This window comes from Columba livia, chromosome 6 (genome assembly GCF_036013475.1).
Source record: "Columba livia isolate bColLiv1 breed racing homer chromosome 6, bColLiv1.pat.W.v2, whole genome shotgun sequence".
NCBI lineage: Eukaryota > Metazoa > Chordata > Aves > Columbiformes > Columbidae > Columba > Columba livia.
The window spans coordinates 15,806,040-15,824,649 of record NC_088607.1 but is presented as its reverse complement, the minus strand read 5'-3'; the positions used below and the strand labels follow the sequence as shown (position 1 = coordinate 15,824,649).

The 18,610-nt window shown below is 53.2% G+C and overlaps 1 protein-coding gene across 4 annotated transcripts in view; it reads left to right on the top strand.

The window, feature by feature from the left end:
* Positions 1-3,470: 3,470 nt before the first annotated feature.
* DNMBP (dynamin binding protein) overlaps positions 3,471-18,610 on the top strand; it is a 34,847-nt gene continuing 19,707 nt past the window's right edge. For 3 of the 4 annotated variants that reach the window (XM_065067216.1, XM_065067215.1, XM_065067213.1), the window contains exons 1-4: positions 3,471-3,625; positions 12,303-12,475; positions 14,823-14,945; positions 15,515-17,443. In XM_065067216.1, the coding sequence (XP_064923288.1) occupies positions 12,331-12,475; positions 14,823-14,945; positions 15,515-17,443 (2,197 nt within the window). In that variant the 5' untranslated portion in view covers positions 3,471-3,625; positions 12,303-12,330. Of the gene's footprint in view, positions 3,626-10,978; positions 12,155-12,302; positions 12,476-14,822; positions 14,946-15,514; positions 17,444-18,610 lie in introns of those variants that run through there. The other variant, XM_065067214.1, reaches the window with a different exon arrangement.

Here is an 18,610-nt window from a genome sequence, read left to right as displayed (position 1 = left end):
GGAGACATGATGCATAGTTCAGGGAGGTGGGTTCCTACTGGCTGGGCCTTAAAATGCTGCTTAGGCTGTCTGGACAGGTTTGGAGTGGAAGCAAGAGTAGAAATACAGCTGGTTATTTCCGTGGTAAAAATATCTTAAGCAGGCAAAACCTTTCTAGCATTCTTCATAGAAAATAAATTACTCCAGAGCAATAAACAGTCCTACCCATGTGCCCAGTGCATGGTGGGGCTGGTTATCCCAGTCTCCCTCATTGAGCCCTCTGTTGCACTGGTTCTCTCCATGTCGCAAGCCCATCCAAAAAGTGTCCCCCAGACACCTTCTTGCTCCTCCTCTTTTGCAAACATGTCTTCATCTCTTGTAAGCAACCTCTACCACCCTACTGCATAGGCAATATTCTGCACTTCATCCCTCGCTGCCGCCTCCTCCGCTGTCTCTCCTAGAAGATGCTAGTGGCATTTTCAGCCCTACCAGCACACACACACTCTTGTAGCTCTGCCTGCTAACAGAAGCTCTCTGTCATGCCTGTGACAGAGCAAACTGTCCCTTGGAGGATATCTATTCAATCTATTGCAAAAACATGCAGAAATGGTAGTGCACTTAACCATGGCTGTGAGTGATTTCAGTCTGCAGAGACCAGTGTAGGCTGGAGACACTGGACAGTTCTATATTCACAACGAAAGATTAACTTAGATTCTCTCATTTTTTATATTTGGGTGGCAGAAGAAAGTGAAAAAGGACAGTGAGGCTGAGATGTTCAAACTCCTATGTGGTTTAACCCCTCTGCCCCAGCCAAGCCCAGCAGCATCACTCCAGATGCTGGACGCTCTTGTTTGAAGCCACATGTCAGCACATGTTCATCCACAAGATTTCCTGGTGGACATGCAGGTAGCATCCTACCTGCACGTAGGGAGAGCACCCTGCACCCCACAGCCTGGCCCCATGCAGCATGCAGAAGGGTCTGCTGTCACCATGCATCTGCCCCACGTGCTGGATGTTAACTGCTGCCCCCAACCACAGCACTAGCTCAGCTGGCTGAGCTAACTGCTCACCCCTGAGGATGTGTGTGGAGCTGAGAGCAAGGAAGGTGCTCCAGAGCGTAGCCTTCACTTGGCTAACTCAGCTGGGTGGCCCCTGGATGGGGTGATGCTCAGCCCACACAGAGCTGCCCACATCACCTACATCCCAACCGTGTCACAGGTCGCCTTGCTGAGCCCATGTTGCCCTCTTGTGGTCCTAGACAATGTAAAACCATCTCAATTCCCCTTATTTTCCAGGGTGGAGTCAGAGCAGAGGGATTTCTTCTCTGTTTGAAACAGGACGAGCAGTCCAGGAGGCCACATCACTCACCCTAGCTGCCTGCTGTGGGGTCAGTGGAGCAGCAGCAAAGTTAGAGCTTTGGTGGTAAGCTTTTCCCCTATAAGAGGGTTCCTACAAGACACAACCTTCTGAGGGACTCTCTCTAGGCTGGGATTTGTCCAACTCATTCTCCTCCCAGCTCTGAATATTTTTGTGTTGAACAGTTTGGTAAAGCTCCACTTGGCCACGGCCGAGCTCTCCACGTGAAAACATGGTTACAAAATGTTTCCGAGGCAGCACTCTCTTAAGCACGCCTCTCCAAGGCTTGCCATGAACTTAGCCCCCAGTGTTGCAAGAAGCGTGGGCTAAAAGCAGCGCTAAACCTTTGGACACACATCTGCAGTGCAGTGGTTTCGTATTCCTTTGAGGCTCCAGTCAAAGCAAAAGCAGTTGACAGGTTTGTGTCAGAAGAAATGGTTTTAACAGTTGATTCCCCCTCATACTCTCTGGGCCACTCATGAGTTTGTATACCTCTTCTTACACCATATGTCCTTCTCCCAAGCTGAAGTGACCCAGCCTACACCATTGTTCACTGTACAGAATCTGTTCCCGTACCTCTGAGCATCCTCACTGCCTGCCCTGGAATCTTTTTCCATTCTCATTTATCCTTTCTGAGATGAGGGGACCTGAGCTGTGTGCAGACACTGGAGAAACATGTAAACAAAGTGAAGCCAAGCCCAGAAGAATGAACCAGAACTCTTACAAGCAAGACTGTGTGGATTTGGGGATGAGCAGGAAGCTCAGTGAGGGGTGCAGATGGGACTCCGTGCATGCAATGCATGCTGGTTTCTGTGACTGGCAAAAAGGAGGCAGAAAATACAAACAACTGAACTTGAAGAGTGAGGCAGGTTTGCTAGGGATGTCAACAGAGGTGAAAGGTTGCAGGAGGGATTGGAATTATGGAAAAAGCTCAAAACCTGTCTCAGCAGGCAAGAACAGCAGAACTTTTGGGCTCAGAGGACAACATCTAAAGCCCTGTGACAAGGGCTTGTGTCCATTCTTCAGCTCCAGCAAACCTTATACAAGCAACTGTACCTGCGGGGAAGAGAGCACCCAGCTCCCTGTGCAGCTTCAGGCCCTCTGCCAGTGGCATCACACTGTGCCAGTGGCGTGGGTCCCCCTGGCAGAGCAGATGGGGACTCAGCGCCCAGCCTGCGCACGCACCACCACGACTCTGCCCGCGGCGTGTGCGACGCACTCTGCACACCCCGCTCCAGGCTGGTGGCAAGCCAAGCCGGGATCTGGGTGGTTACCATAGAGAAAAGTGTAGCTAAATGCACAAAAAAGTGCGACAACTGCTCTGGGGGCTGAGAGACTTGGGGCTTTACAGCGTGTTACTGAAGGATGGTATCCCTTGGGGCATGGAGGCTTTTTTTGGCCTGCTGGGAAATCCAGTACAAGAACAAGTGTACTCGGTGTGCCTGACCTCTCTGTGATGCACAAACTGGCCCTTCCTCTCACCTTTTTTTTTTTTTTAATTATTATTTGTTTTTCTCTATTTTGGTGCTGATGTGATTTTACGCTGTATCCAAGCAGCCAAAGCCAGCTCCTAGCATCAAAACCTAGACTGCAGCAGATGGAAAGTGTAGACCCACTTGTCAGCTGCTGCCAAAGCTGAACCCCACAAGGCAGCGAGACTCCCAGGACCAGGCAGCAGTGGGAAAGGGCAGCCCTGGCGCTGCTCCTGCCTGCGAGGCGGCAGCACTCTGCAGGGAAGAGGCGGGAGAGGGCTCGCACAGGCAGCTGCCCATCTCGCTCCGTGCCGGATTCCGCGGTTCGCTGGCAGCAGCCAGCAGGGGTGCAGGGCACGCAGGTGCTGTGCCCAGCCTGTCAGCTACGGGAATGGCTGCACCCCACGCCTGTCACCCCACGCTGGGCAGCGTGTCCTACGTCAGGGTGTCCCCGTGAGCCGCTGGGGGGGGTGTCTCGCAGCCTGGGGCCGAGCGGTGCTGCCAAGAGGGATGTCCTCATATCACCCGGGGGTCCCCAGGCTACGGGCCAGGCCCCGCGGAGCAGCCCCGGCCCGGCCCGCCGGCTCTGCCCGCAGCCTCCCGGCAGCACCACGCCGGGTCCGCAGGGCCGGGTCGGGCGGAGGAAGTTGGGCGGTGGGGCGGGCCGCGGGGCCGTGCGGGTCCCTGCGAGGCCGGGCAGGCGCTGGGGGCCGGGCCGGCCTCGGCCCGGGCGGGGCTGGGCGGCCTCGGGGGGCGGAGGCGGGAGCGGGACCCGCAGGGCCGGAGCGGCCGCGGCGCCCGGAGCGGGCCTGGAGAAGGTAGGGACCCGCTAAGCGCGGCCGGGGTGAGCCGTGCTCTTCCTGCCCGCCGCCACCCGGCCTCGCCGCTGCCCCGCCGGTCGCCCGCCCGTCTCCCCCCGCCCTGCGCGCCCCGCGGCCGCCCGGCCTGCGCGTGCTCCGGGCCCCTGGCGCGGACCGGCCCCCCGCCCCTGCCGCGGCCCCAGCCTCAGCCCGCCGCCTGCTGCCCGCGCACCGGCACCCTCTGCCCCGCGCCGCCCCGCCGAGGCCCTGCCCGCCCCGGGGGCTGCCCTGCGCCGCGCTGGCGGGTGCCCCGGCTGGGGTGCTGCTCGCTCGGGTGGGTGCTGCTCGCTCGGGCGGGTGCTCTCGGCCAGGCTGCGGCAGCGCGGGGCCGTCCAGCCCTGCGTGCCCGGGCGGGTGCTCGCTGTGCCTGCCGGCACCGTCCCACGGCGCCCACGCTGTCCCGGGAGCACTGCGGGTATCCCGGCAGCGTGGAGCAGCTGTGGGGTGCAGCGGGAGCCGCCCGTCCACTTCCAACGTTGCAGCCGTTGGGATTTCGGTCTGTGCAGCCAGTGGTAACTGGGGTGGGTCATCGCCAGGCAGGCATACAGCTGGGAGTGGCTGGTGTTTCCTGGACAGCTTGTTGCAAGGAAGCACCTGGCCCTGTAGAAACAGTGTGGGCATCCAGGACCTGGGGTGGTTTGGCACTGAGAGCCTGGAGCAGGGGCATTGGTGAAGGGTGGCACAGGTGGTTGCACACAGAGAGCAGAAGCTCCAGGCTGCAGCGCTGGGCTTTCGCAGGCTGCTTCTCTGAGAGCAACTGCTCTGCTTGCAGCAGACTGGGAAGAGAAACTCCAGAGAGCTCCCTCCTGGTTTTACTGCAGCAAACACAAACCCTCTGCATTGCTGCCAGCCTGACCTTGTCGCCTTGTACTTTAACAGAGAGGAACTGGAGGTGCCTCCTCCAGTGGCCTCACCAGGGGATGGAGGCTTGGCTCACACTCAGCACCTCCTGAGAGGCTGCTGCTGCTGCTCCCGTGTTGACATTTTTGCTGACCTTGAGTGGTGCCTTAGCTGAGCCCATCCTTGACAGTTTGGCGTCTGAGTTCACACATGCTGCCTTTTGAAGTACTCCATCCCACCTCTGTGCTTTCACATCTGCTTCTCCTTGCCATAGTACCTAGGAAGCCTCTAGTTGTGTCATAAGCATTAACATCTGTTTTGAGGGTTGTCATGTTTCCATGACTTTCACTTTCTTCTGAAAAGGCTCTCAGCTCTTGTCTCTGCCATTCTCTCCTTTGCTTCCATTACGATTCTGTCTTTTCTTCTGCAAAAGACCCAAAAGCATTTGTAGATACAGAATTTGCAGTTTTGCAGGTGCTTTGCCAAATACAGCCCCTGTACTGTGCTACAAGACGTCACCATCATCCCCCTCATCTTGACTCACTCCTCTGGCTGCACGTCGTGCTGGGCATTGTATCCAAATCTGTCCGGCTTGTTTGCAAGGCCCTCCATAGTGCCGATAATGCCCACATTTCTGAGCTGGCTGTTTCAGCTGTTCTTTTTCTCAAAATCAGCTGCTCTGCCAGGGCCAAAGGTTTCAGTTCTCTTTCCAGCTGCTCCAGTGAGGGTTAGCAGTGACATTAAAACTCATATGAATATATAATAATGTTAGAGAAATTATAAGTTAGCAATGGGACAGGAGGAACCGAGCAGGAGCGGGGAGGAAAGGAGTGACACTCAGAGCCTTGCAGAACACCAGCTCTGTGAGCCATCATGGGACATGTGTGATGTCTCAGGGTTTGGCATGAAGTTGAAGTGTTCCTGGGTGGGTGACTGTTCAGATGGACTTTGTGATGGTGCTGATGTGAGCTTGGGTGGGACAGCCTGAGTTGTGCTTACCTGAGCACTTCACTACATTAACTGATAATTTCCCTTCAACCTTCAGCAAAAGTATTTTTCTAATCACATTCTGAGGATTGCTCAACCTCACTTCTGAGTGACACAGGTTTTACTTTGTCTTATTTTTAGAACCTTTCTGTTAGGAAATAAGATCTGTTGCGTCCGTCTCAGGAGCACCTTGGGGCTCTGAAAGGAAGCGGTCCGCGTGATGCCAGGTGTCAGCAGAGCCCCTGACAGGGATTTGGGTTCTTTGGAGACAATGAGTGGAGCAGAACAGGGGGTAAAGACCAAAGCTTCTAAGTCAAACTTGAGTGATTTCCAGATTTCTGGACTCCCTGCCCAGCAGCCCAAGCTTTGTAATGGGCTTCTGTCCAAAAGCTGCCTTAAAAATGTTGTTCGGGGTGCAAAGTCAAGTGCTCCAGTGTTGTAGCCCCAGTTCAACCTGTTTTGAATATGTGCTCAAGGTGTAATGACTAATTTTATGGTTGTGCCCTACTCACCCCTGGGATCCCAGCCACAGGTACTGCACAGCAGAAGTAGTGCTGCTTTGGGATTTTATCTGTTCCTTGTTCCAAGTTGTATCATGTCTGCAAAACCAGCAAGAGAAACAACTGTGTGACTCAGTGTGGGAGAAGACAGGACTCAGTAATGGGGTCTGTGAGGTGGGTGCAGCCACTCTGTAGTGAATTTGGGAAACTCTTGTCCCCTAAGCTGGTGTTCTGCCCTTTACATGCCTGAGTCCCCAGTGCCAGAGATTAAATATCCGTCACAGACTCCTTGCTCCCATGTTGTGGCAAGGTGTTCTGCTTTGCATTAAAAATTGATGCTGTGCACTAGTTTCCAGATGACTTTCATTTGCCTGCCGCCTGGCAAAGCACGAGCTTCTCTTAATTCCTCCCCAAGCTATGCTTACCCCACACAGATGCCACCAAGCCTGTCCTCAGCCACATCCTGCAACGGAGCAGGTGAGAACGCTGTGACAGCCGCTGCCCAGCCGGAGGGAAGAAGGGATTTGAATGAATGACTTGTGTGGTATGTGGCAGAACTCAGGGCGCAAATACTCAAACTGTTACAGATGTGCAGCAGGAGGCCAGAGGTTGCTCAAGCAGCCCTTGTCCTTGGCAGTCCTGATTCTGGAGCACTTGGTGATTCAACCTAAATGTAGTCATTTAAACATTATTTTTTATATGTAAGGTCACAGACGAAGGAAAAGAAGCTATCTCTTAAAGTGGGGAGATTCCTCTTCTGCCTGGGAGCCGTATGGGGTTAGGAGATGGAGTACATAGGAGGAAATCTCCTGTTTCCCCCTATGAGTCTTAGTAGGGAGTCTCTTTTGGGATCTGCTGAGGCAAGCAGCGTCTTCCTAATGAGAGGCTGCAGCGGTCAGCATTTCCCTGGTGGGAGAAGGCTCCTCTTCTCCACACCATTTGGTGGGTTTTTGCCCTGCTTGCTGCCTTGTCTGTTTGCTGGGATTTGTAGGGTCAGCTCTGCAGCTTGCTGCAGCCTCAGTCACTGTTGGCACCATCTCCAGCTGGGGCCCAGGCAGCCTGGCTCAGTGGGGTATTGTTTATTCCACCCAGGAATGTGCAGGCGAGCAAGGACCTTTGGGAGCTTACAGAGCAACATGTTCTGCCGCGTGCAGGGGGAGTGACTGTGGGTGGCGAGGCAGCTCTGAAGGCTGGTGTGAGCGGTCAGGGTGTGCTGGTGTGCAGGCAATCTCCTACCCTCAAAATGTGGATAAGGACCGTGCAGGCTGTGCAGATGCAGTGGGGTAAGGAGGAGGGAAGGAGGGCTTTCTAGATGTGGAGACCACAGGGAGGAACACAGGAAAAGGATAGGAATGCCTCGGCATGAAGTTGATAAGTTCTGCTCTTGACACAATGGTATGAAAAGCCAAGAATCACTCCTGGTTTCCTCCCACTGTATGTTAGATACCCATCCTGCAGCCCAGGGTGCAACAAGAGCTGCAGCAGGTCTCTTACCAAAGCCAGACCCAGTGGCTGGAGAGTGCAGTGAATGGGCCTGAGGGGCTTCTCCCTTTTCTGGGGGCGGATTGTGTTTCCAGTGAACTGGCATTAAGCTACGTACGGAAGGTAGTGTGAAAAGGCATAGGTGAAATGTATGACATTTTTAAATTTTAAGAAAAGATAACGGGTGGTATTTAATGTTTTTTAAATTAATACATTTATTCCTTCTGCAACAAACTTGGCTTTTGGACATTTCTGGGAATCTGGCTGCTTCCTGATCTACTGCTCAGACAGGCTCTAAGGTTTTAAAGAGACATCTGCTGCACAAGAATCCACTTGTCCCACTGGCTCAGACCCAGTCTGCCTGTGGAAGGCTGCAGTCTGGTGCTACGTTAGTTTCTCAGTTACAGTGCTGACCATAGCCAGTTCTAACAGTGCTACCTCTTGAGTGAGAGGTAGTTATTTAGAGGGAAACAGTGTTATTTAGTGGGAAACAAGTGGTGATACCACCTGTCAAGTTTGGTTTTCTTTCAGCTAGATTTGCGGCATCCATCCGTTACTGCTCTGTATCTCATGATCTGATCAGCGCTTCGGGTATGCCGTGGGATTAGCTGTCTGCAAACCCTTTGGGTTTCTCCTTTTACTGAGGCTGTTAATACTTTTTGTAATCAGCCTGAAATGGTCTTTTCATGATGCTGCCTTAGTTCTTAACTGCTTGAAATCCTTGTTTCAGCATTTTCCAGTAAAAAGCAGGGGAGACAGAAATCCTGTTTCTAAGGTACAGAAATGCATCAGTGACTCATTTGCTCACACTTAGCATCAAAAAGATGCAAAATAGGCATTTATAGCACAATCTTCTATAGGTCTGCTTTCATCTAACTGATGGCACTTGGAGCAAATGCCTGTCAATAATTTGGTGCTTCTGAGTCCGTTGTTTGAGACTTCTTACCCTGTCCCATTTCAGCTAGAAAAAGAGAGGAGGCATACAGGGAGTTGTGTGAGTCAGTGTGTAAATGTGTTCTCTTGGCTGCTGTGGCTTGATCCAGCCTTTGCTGAAGGTCTCAAAACAGTATTGTAAGAGAGTTAATAGCCATCATTTCATTCTGGTCCCTCCTTTAATCAGCCCACGCCAGACCAGACATGCTCCAGAGCTAATGGCAAAATGGGACAGGCAGTCGTTCATGGAGGTGATGTTAATGTGTGCTGAGCATGCATGCAGTCAGGCTGGGGGGAGTGATTAATGCTCTAGGAATCCACTCTCTGCCGTGCTGCACAATGCTGTTGTGTCAGGCTGGAGCTTGGCACTGGGCAGGCTGCCCATGGGCACGGGGAACTCGTCGGGGAGTTTGTGCAGGACCCGGCAGTGAGGCAGAGTAGCGTGTTCCCAGCGGGGCCGGTTCACTGCTGCGCGGCAGCTTCATACTTGCACAGTGAGGCTCGCTTTGGGTGTGGGGCTGCTGCAGTCTGCAGTCCTGACCTCCGCCAGCTTAAAGGCAGGCCCAGTGTTTGCTCAGTTGTGGAGGAGGCCTCCTTCCCTCCCTCCCCCTGGCAGACAGGGATCACCCATCCTTGAGGTGAGAGGGGACGGGTTTTGGCCGTGACTCAGTGGGGAGCGCAGGCGGAGCACAGCTCTCCCTGCAGTCTGCTCTTCCTGCTGGAGCCTCTGTGCGAGCTGTTGCTGGATGTTTGTTTTCACCAGATCTAGGGTGGATCTCGGAGAACCTCGGGTCCAGCATTAAGGCTGAAGAGTTAGACTCAGTAAGTTTCCAGTCTGGAAGATGCTGGGAGGCTTCCTTCTCTAGGTGGGGGTTTGGAGAAAACGTTGGCAGGCAGTACTCCATGGAGTAAGACAAGCCAAGGTCCTGGAAAATGTAGTATTTTGTGTTCCGTTTGTGTTACAGAGCAAGCAAACCCCACAGGACTGATTCACAGCTTTCAAATACAGGGGCACACTGTCTAGATTCAGATGGAGTCAGGGAGTGATCCTGCTCTTCTTGGTATTGTGAGGGAACATGGGCTTGTTGGGATACTTTTTTTGGCAGTTTCAGAAATTACTTCATGCTTTCTTACCTCAGGGGCTGGCTATCAGGGAATGCTTTTCTCGTGAGTATGTTAGCGTCCATGTTTTATTGTAACTGCAATTAATATCTACATGGCAGAACGATTGCAATCCTGCCTGCTCCTCTGAATCTTCTGTCTCACTGGAAAATCTTGTAGAGCTGCAGGGGAGTTAAGGTCAGGACACTGCTGTTTTCATGGGCAGGATCTGAGCACCAGGGAGTGGGAGAGCCATATCCTCAGCCCCAGTGGCTGCAGCAAAGCCAGGGCCTGGGTCTGCAGCACAGGTGCTATAATCCTTCCACCCCTCAGCTTACTCTTATGTTACACCTTTGACAGAAAAAATGCGAGAAATCTCACTGCAACATCATATACTCCTAGAGAAACTACCCTGAAGCAGCAATTATGCCTGAGATACTTTTTTCCCCTTTGCCCAGTGCAGCTGTGAAGTTTGCGTATTCTGACTATGGCAAGGATTTTAGGACCCTGAGCTCAGTAGTGCCCAGTGCCACAGAAGCCGTCAGCCTGTCTGTGTGTTGGATGGCAGCCTGGGCTGCCTGCTCGGGGCTGCTGCTGCTGCGCCTGTTGCTGCTGCTCTCCTGTTCCCATCAGAGTGCGCAGCAGCGTGTCCTGGCCACCCCACCTTGGACAGCATGAGGCTCCTTCCTTGTCTTTAGTCTTTCCAAGCTCATTGATGGCTCTTCCCATCTTTTTCCCTGCTCCACATGGTCATGTTTTTAATACTGTTACTCTTTCTGCTTCAGTAGGTTCCCGCTGCCCTGAACTGGAGCTCTTTGTGCTCCTGATTTACTCTAGTCCATTCATCTCTTTTTGCTGGCGAAGTGCTGTCGGCTGCTGGATATTTGGCTCTTTGTTTGTACAGCCAGCACATCGCTGGTGACAAAGGGACAGACTGTGCCCCAAGGAGCCCATGTGCTACGGGGAAGGCAGTGGTGAGCAATAGGAGTGACAGACAGGACAGCAGAGGTGAGGGTGGCAAGGGGCCAGGGCACAGCTTGCTGGCTGCAGTGGGCGCATGGCTGCGGGTGGGGAGGGACGTGCTGAGGAAGCTGTTCCTGCCGAGCACAAACCCGCTTTGTTCCCAGGAGGTGAGTCGGACTGGATAAACAGAGCAGTCCCGTCAGCAGAAAGCCTTTCCCTGGCTGGATCCCCTGCTGGCACTCGCGCTGGAAGTTGGCTGCACCTCGTCAGCGGGGATGTTTTTCTCCTCCCTGTGTTAGCGTCCCCTCTTCATGACTTTCCGGGAATCAGGTGTGCCGTGCGTGGCTGTAGGGAGAAATGGGGGCCCCAGGAGCCCCATGTGTCTGCTGTGGGTGCTGGTGTGTGTTGTCATTGAGCTCTTTCTGCTGTTAGCTAGGTGGGACTGTTTGACAAGCCTTTGGTGAGTACAGGATGGGTATCGCTGACTGGGCGGTGCCTGGAAGGTGACTGTTCATGGTGCACACAGAGGTGCTTTGGGAGGGGAGGAGGTTGGGTTCCCTTGCAGGGAAGTTCTATCTGACAGGATGGAGCTTGGGCTGTCCTTGTGATGTGGGAGGAAAGCAGCTTGTTTTGGGGTGGGTGCTGGTGGGGAGGATGCTGATGTCCTGGTGTCCTGAAGGGTAAGGCTCTGAAAACACTTCAGGCCGTTGTCAGCAGTGCCGTGATCTGCTGTAACTGTGGTGAGACAGGAAGATGACAGGAAGTACTCACTGGTCTGAGGTGCAGATGTTGAGGAATAATCTGAGGGTTCCTCATTGCCTTGGACGGATGCACCTTTCAGTTCACTTCCCGAGGGATTTGGGAAGGGGGGAAGGAGCAGCTGAAGCTGCAGAACTGCTGCTGCCTCGGTGTGACAAAGTGCCTCGATGGTGAGGCTGCTTGTTACAAAGCAAAGGTGAGACAGAAAAGTGTCCCAGCTCAGCAGCCACTTCCAGATGAAGGGGGAATCTTGCTGGGTGTAGAACGTAGCCCTTGATGAGGATGTCTTTGCCTGCCTTGGGGTTCTCTGCCAGTGGGAATTTCAGCTTTGGTTCCCAGAGCCATGAACAGGGTCTGTACCCTGATCTCAGCCTGGCTTTTGCCAATAGCCATGGCGAGGCCTCTCAGAGATGGCTGAGCCTGGTACCTAGAAGGCAGAAGGAGCATTTCCAGCTGGGTCTAAGGGTGCCCAGACTGGGTCAGCCCAGGCAGAGGTAGGAAGAGTTCACCGGTGAGGTAGGCCGAGCTTGCCCAAGAAGACTTAGTGCCTCTTCTCTCGCTGGGCAGAAGTGTGATGCTGTGCCAGCAGATGGTTCCTGTGGCTCTGAGTGGTGCCATGGGAAGGGGGATGCCTGTGCCCGTCGTGCCGCAGTATGTGCGGTGGGACTGCGTGAGTGTTGCTGTCTGCCTGCCCGGTGCTGGCGGGCTCAGGGCCCTGCCCTGCGTGTCAGGGAAGCGCTGAGCTTCCTCCCCTCCTCTTGCTTCCTTCCTGACAGGAATTAACTTCCAATTTTCTCACCGTCTCTCCTCCCGGGGCAGCGCAAACATGTGTCCCCACAGAGACAGCCAGAGAGGCTGAACAAAGTAGGCTGGACCATGGGGGCTTCATTGCTGGAGACCCTGGCATCTGTGGCTTCACGTGGTGAGGGGTTTCAGGGAGCTCAGGACAGGACTCCCTCACACTATTCCTGCCTCTCATGCTCAGGAAGGGTTTTGCTTTCTGAGTGTATATGTGATAATTTCAGGTGTTCCTGGCTGCTAACAAACTTCTCTCTGTGTCTCGGCCTTAGGTACTGATCCACCTTCAGGCCCTGCACAATGGAGGCTGGCTCTGTGGTACGAGCAGTCTTTGATTTCTGTCCCAGTGTCTCTGAAGAGCTGCCCCTCTTCGTGGGAGATGTCATTGAGGTGCTGGCCGTGGTGGATGAGTTCTGGCTCCTTGGCAAAAAGGAAGGTGTCACAGGTAAGACCTGGAAATGCCTGCAGCTGGGTCTGTAGACATGCCAGCTAAATTTCCACCCCATGAGCACGCCTTTCCTTGGCCAGTACTGTGCAGGACCAGATTTATTTTACTAAATCATTCACTGGATTTTGCTTGGGACTGAGGGTGCGGGTTCCCCACCACTGGTCTCCTGCCAGCTTTGAGTCAACTCTTCAGATACCTCGTGTGTTATTTTTTGAGAGAGATTAGTGGAGTGTCAGTTCTTGAGGAGACAAGAGCTTCACAGTACGAGGTGCTTCGTCCTCTGTGGTGGGACAGCCCATTTCGTGGCTAGTTTATGTGCTGACCCGCTGTGGCAGTGTAAGGGAAAAGAGGAAACAAATGCTTTGAGAGTGGAAATGCATCTATATCCAAGTGACCTCGTCAGGTCAAGTCAGTGGGAGACACAGCGACAGATTCCGTGTGTCCTGCTGAGCCCTCTGACTCAGCCCCGCTTCCTCCTCTCAACTCTAAAGCATTTTCCTGCACAAGCTGCCATCAATATCTGGGTGCCTGAAGGAGTGTGCAAGTCTCTCAGACTTTTGGAGGAATGTGAGAAACTTCAGAAGCAGCAAAATGCTTTTAGTGAAACACTTTGAGTCCCATGGCCCGTTTTTAAGCAGCTCTTTGTTGTCTTAACACTGATGTTTAGAGGATGTGTGAGCTCTCAGGGAGATGAAAACCAGGCCACTTCAAAGCATAAGCCTGACTGACTCTGTCTCCAGCATGAGTGTGGGACTGGAGTTTCCTCACTGGCTGTGGAGATGGGGCTGCTATGGTTGCAGCAGTCTGGGCTCTGCTGAGAGCCACGAGCTGTCTCCTGGCTAAAACAAAGATGGGCAGGAGCAGAGGTGGAGAGGAGGACTTCTCTCCTGTGCTTTGTGTAGCTGATAAATGGCACTGAGTGAGCCTGTGGCTGCTGAAGTCACTGGGCACAAATTACTTCTGCAGAAATCACCGGTAGCTACTTCACCACGGTTTTGTGTCCCAGCATAACTGATGCACTTGTTCTCAAGAATATGAAGCTATTAAGGAATGATAAGCAGATGTGTGTCGTAGCTCAAAGATAAAGAAACATGCTGAAGTCAAACTGAATAGTTTTTAATGACCTTTAACTCAAAACACACTTGCATTCCTGCTTTCCCTTGGAACAGCTGTTGTAGATGTCTGTCCAGTTTTCTAAGCTCAAGTTGTAGGGGATTGAAAAAGTGCTTTTGAATAGAAGTTGTGGAGGTGCTGCAACCTACCACTAATAATGTGGGGACTAATTAATGTAGCTCCATTACTTCCTTTCCACCAGCATTAGGTTGTTTCTATGTCCAGAGCAGGAAACTAAGACATGGAGAAAGAGGTAGAGTTCTTTAAGACTGTGAAAGAAGCCACTGAGGCTAGCAGCCTGTGGGCTGCTGTTTGCACCTCATGTTCATGACAGCAGATGCCAAACTGCCTAAACATAGTGCAAAGTTCTGGGTGTCTAGGATATTGTGTCTCCAGGTTTTATTGGAGAACGTGGATGCCATAGTGGGTCATCAAGAGTGAATGCTACAAGTGCTACTAGCCTATACTCCATTGTATCTCCTTGTCACAAATTATAAATGACACTTTTAGCAGCTTTTGCAGTGGGGTCTGACACATCTTGCGCTCCAGGACTGAAGTTAGTAGTTAAGTGGTATCTCATGATGGCCAAAATATGTGCACTGCCCATCTGGCTGTGGCCTGTTCAGAATAGCTGAGCATCCAGCCATGGGTGCCACGGTGAAACAGCAGGTGATAAAGTGGGAAGGGTCCCTGGAGCCTCAGCAGTGCTGAAGCTGTGACGAAGCCTATGACTCACAGGTGTGGCTGTCCCAAGTCTGGTGGCCTGACTTCTGCACTGAAGTTGTGTTGGAGCCAAGCCTTAGAGTGCGGAGCACCAGGTGGATGTGCCCGCTCACAGGACACTGGTCTTGTGGTCCAGCACTACTGGATCTCTCAGTCCCCATCATAGCTCCGAAGTGGGAAGCAAGCAGTGAAAGCAGAGAAAACCTAGTATGTCTGTTCCCAGGAACTCCTTGCCCATGGCACAGTCCCAGCAATGAACACAGCCTGTTGGTTCCTTGGACTGAGCCGAGGGCACAAAGCTTCTCTGTTAGCTCTTAAGCATTTAAAACCTCAGGACTTCCTGACTCCCAAAATCGTTTCTCTTCCATCATGCTATTGAAGCACCCTGGGTAGCTCGCTATTTTCCTTTAGCAAGAGGTGAACAGATCCCAAAATCTGGAAGGAGGGTGTGGGGGGTGTTGGTGGGATAGAGGAAAGACTCATTGCTGACAACTGCTTCTCATTTTAGGGCAGTTCCCTAGCAGCTTTGTGGAACCCGTGGATATTCCCCATTTGAAGCAGGGAGAAAAACTGTTTGTTTGTACCAGTGACTTCACATCTCAAGAGCCAGGGAGCTTGTCATTGCAGAGAGGTAATCTCCATTCCCTTCCTGTGCTTTGCATTTCAGACCCCTCACCTGTCTCTCCAGAAGCATGAACCTAGCCACAGCATCCTGCCTCAGGTGGCAGTAGAGACAGAGAATTTCCTAATACTTCATTACATGGGTCATGTCCAATCCACCACAGACCTTCGTGCTCCTGCCACCTCAAAATGCTGATTTCTCATAATTCATCATTACTCTCGAAACTCCAAATGTTGGGATTTGTGTGATCATATTAGACTTACAGGTGCCTTTTAACTGCCCTCCAATGCCCAAATCTTAGACTTGCATTTGGGGAGAAATCAAAGCTTTGGTGCATCTTCATGGCTTAGCTAGAAAGTCATGGAGCCAAAACTGTGTATCTTAGATACGTGTGTGCAAGAGATGGATGATGCTTCATGCCTGACCTCCATTCTGTGCTGTTGTGCATCCCTAACATGCACTGCGCTCTGTACAGAGTGCCAGACCTTACCCACAGCCACGAGGGCATGGGGAGGCAGGAATAAGAGGAGAGGAGCAATCATGAGGGCAGTTTTGAACTGGTATCTTATTCCCCGCAGGAGACCTGGTGATCCTGGGGGGGTCCCTGGCCTCCAGCTGGCTCCAGGGACGAAGCAGCTGGGGTTCCAAGGGCTTTTTCCCCTCATCATGTGTGCGGGAGCTGTGCCTTTCAGTTCGGAGCCATCAGCTGTCCCAGAGTGCTCTCCTGGAGGTGCCTGCCTACTCATTGGGCCAAGCCCGGGCCCTGATGGACCTGTCTGCTCAGCTGGAGGAGGAACTGGACTTCAGGGAAGGGGATGTGATCAACATTGTTGGCATCCCAGAGCCTGGCTGGTTCGAGGGGGAACTCAGAGGCCACAGGGGCATCTTCCCAGAGGGTTTTGTGGAACTGCTTACTCCTCTGCGAGCATCAGGAATATCAGAGGATCCAGAGCCCCCAGTGACTTGTGACACCAATGGGACAGTGGAGATGCCCCCCAAGGAGGAGGAGGATCCAGGTAGCACCTATGGTGTTGCCCTCTATCAGTTCCAGGCCCTGGAGTCTGAGGAACTGGATTTTGATGTGGGTGACAGGATTCGGATCATAGGCATTCTGGAGGATGGCTGGCTGGAGGGGCAGTTAAGGGGGAGACGAGGCATCTTTCCACACAGATTTGTGAGGCTGGAAGCCTCTGAGCCTTGCAGGGAAAAGGTGGGAGTCGGAGATCCCCAGGGTGGAAGCATCCATCAAGAACCAGAAAGCACCTGCTCCGAAGCCTGCCCTTTGCCAGGGAAAGATGTCGGGGAAAAGGAAGATGGCTCAGCTGCACAGCCTGAGCCTGACACCATTTTGTGTCACATGGTGGGGAGGTCAGAGGGTCCTCTTGGCTCTGACTTGGGACAGCAGCAGTCCTTTCCCAGCAGAGGACACCAAGCATCACATCCCAAAGGTACAGAGGACTCCCTTCCCTCTGACTGTGTGAAGGCAGTCAATGGCCTTCTCCCCTCTGCTCAGCTGCCTCCCCAATGGGGCAGCAGGCCTGGCCAAGCATCTGAGCTGGAACCTGGAGGGACCATTTCAGCCTCCCCAGGGAACTCAGAAACTCAGGCACTACCTGAGCATGATGGAGACAGTCCCATTGTGCCTCTGCAGGCCCCCTGCTCCCCGCCAGATCTGTGCAGGAGCCAGGCAATTTCTTCTCCAAACACGTGGGCAGCCTCCGAGTCCCGGGAGAGCCATAGTAGTCCCCAAGACCTGGATGGTTGGGTCGATGGTCAACAGGAGAAGTCCAAACCTTGTTCATCCAGTTTGGGAGGTGCCCAGGTGGGCCTGGACACAGGGGCTGGGACCTGGGGGGAATGCTGCCCGCTCACAGCCCAGGGGGACAGCTGCACGGACCTCGACTCCAAACTAACAGAGCAGCTGGTGCAGTTTGAGAAGAGCCTGTCGAGCACCAGTGCTGAGCAGGACAAGGTCTCCCGACACTTCTCGATCTTGGACTACAGCTCTGAAAAGGACATTGTCCGTGGGTCTCCTGAGCATGCCCCCCATGCTAGGCAGCCAGAGAGGAGGAAGGCCCTGAGGCCACCTCCTCCTCGGCCCAGCAGCCTTGTGACAACCCCCGTGCACACGCTGGGTGGCCGAGTGCCCAAAAGCAGGTCCCTGTCCTTCTCGGTGAAGCCTTCCCGGCCTGCACCCCGGCCTCCATCAAGCAACCAGCGGAGGAGTGTGCCCCCTCCACAGCTTCAGCCCAGCACCCAGGAGCAGCGGGCGGAGGAGGGACATGAGGACTTGACACAAGCAGGATCAGCTTCTCCCCGCTCCATTCTGCTGACGAGGATCGGAGAGGTGGAACAAGACCTGGAGGCTTATGGCAGGACCCGCACTGAGCTAAGCTTGATGCTGGAGGAGCAGCAGGATGAGCTGGTGAGAGCAGAGGCCCTGGAGAACCTTGATTTCTGTGACTCCAACATTGAGAGCCTCAGCGTGGAGCTGCAGGAACTGAGAGGTGAGTCTGCATTGGCGTGGGATGGGGGTGCACCAGGGGGATGGCTGGCCCCTGCTGCCTGTGGGCATTGTTGGAGCCAGTCTTTTATTTCCTTTTTTAATTCCTTATTTTGGTAATTTTGTAAGCATTGTTGCTGTACAAATCATCATGATTTTACCTTGGAGAACCACCGTGTTGTTCTGTGGACATCCCTCAGCCCTGGCCTTCCCCACCCTCTCTTCCTTTCAACTGTCCCATCTCCTCTTCCAACCTCACCATTCAGAGCCCTCATTTAGTGCATTCCCAGCGTGTCCTTGCTCTCAAGCAAAAACACAGCTGCTGCAGGTTCAACCTCCTCGCCTTATCCCCTCTTAGTTGTAGGGGAGCAAGCAGCAGCTTCAGAGTGACTTTGCTGGTGGTCCTTCAGTTGAGATTTGAGTTGATGTCTGTGGTGTGACTGCTGTCAGGGCCCTGGGCTTCCTGCGGTTTCTGCTGTGGTGGTGATACAGACCTTTGGGGACTTGTCACTCAAACCAGAGGGCATGCACAGAAGGGCGCTGAACTTGGCCTGGGAGTGGCATGGGTTAGTGGGCAAAAAGTAAAGCCTGCTCCTGTGCTCCTGTTGTCCATGGAGTCCGGGACAGGAAAATTATGCTGAGCTGGCAGTAACAGCAACAAAGGACTTTAAGTTGCAGCATGTCTGTAGCCAAAAAGATGACTTTTGTTGTTGTAGCCCAGAAAAATTACTCAGGGAGAAGAAATTTGGCCTGTTTATATCAGCAGATTTGTGTTCCAAAATCCAAAGAGGCCATATAAAGATCAGTACTATTAATTATGCTATACTTGATATTACAGTAGACAAAGTAGAAAGACAGGACCACATACATCTCCCACAGTCCCTTCCCCAGGTTCTCTGGGAGCTCTGACACTGCAGTTCTGTTACCAAAACCCACGATGTGCATGAAATGTGGGCGCTGCATGCGGGATGTGGAGTGAAATGCCAGCTCCTGCCTGGGGATTACTCACTCTGACTTCATTGCCTCCATCCTCCCACTGCTTTATCAGCACTGTGGAGCCCAGGCACTTTGCTGCAGGATCGTGTCTGATGCAGAGCCCATGGGAACAACGGAATACGGGTGCACCAGGGAAACAGGGTGATAAACAGCCCCCATGTCAGTGGCGTGAGAG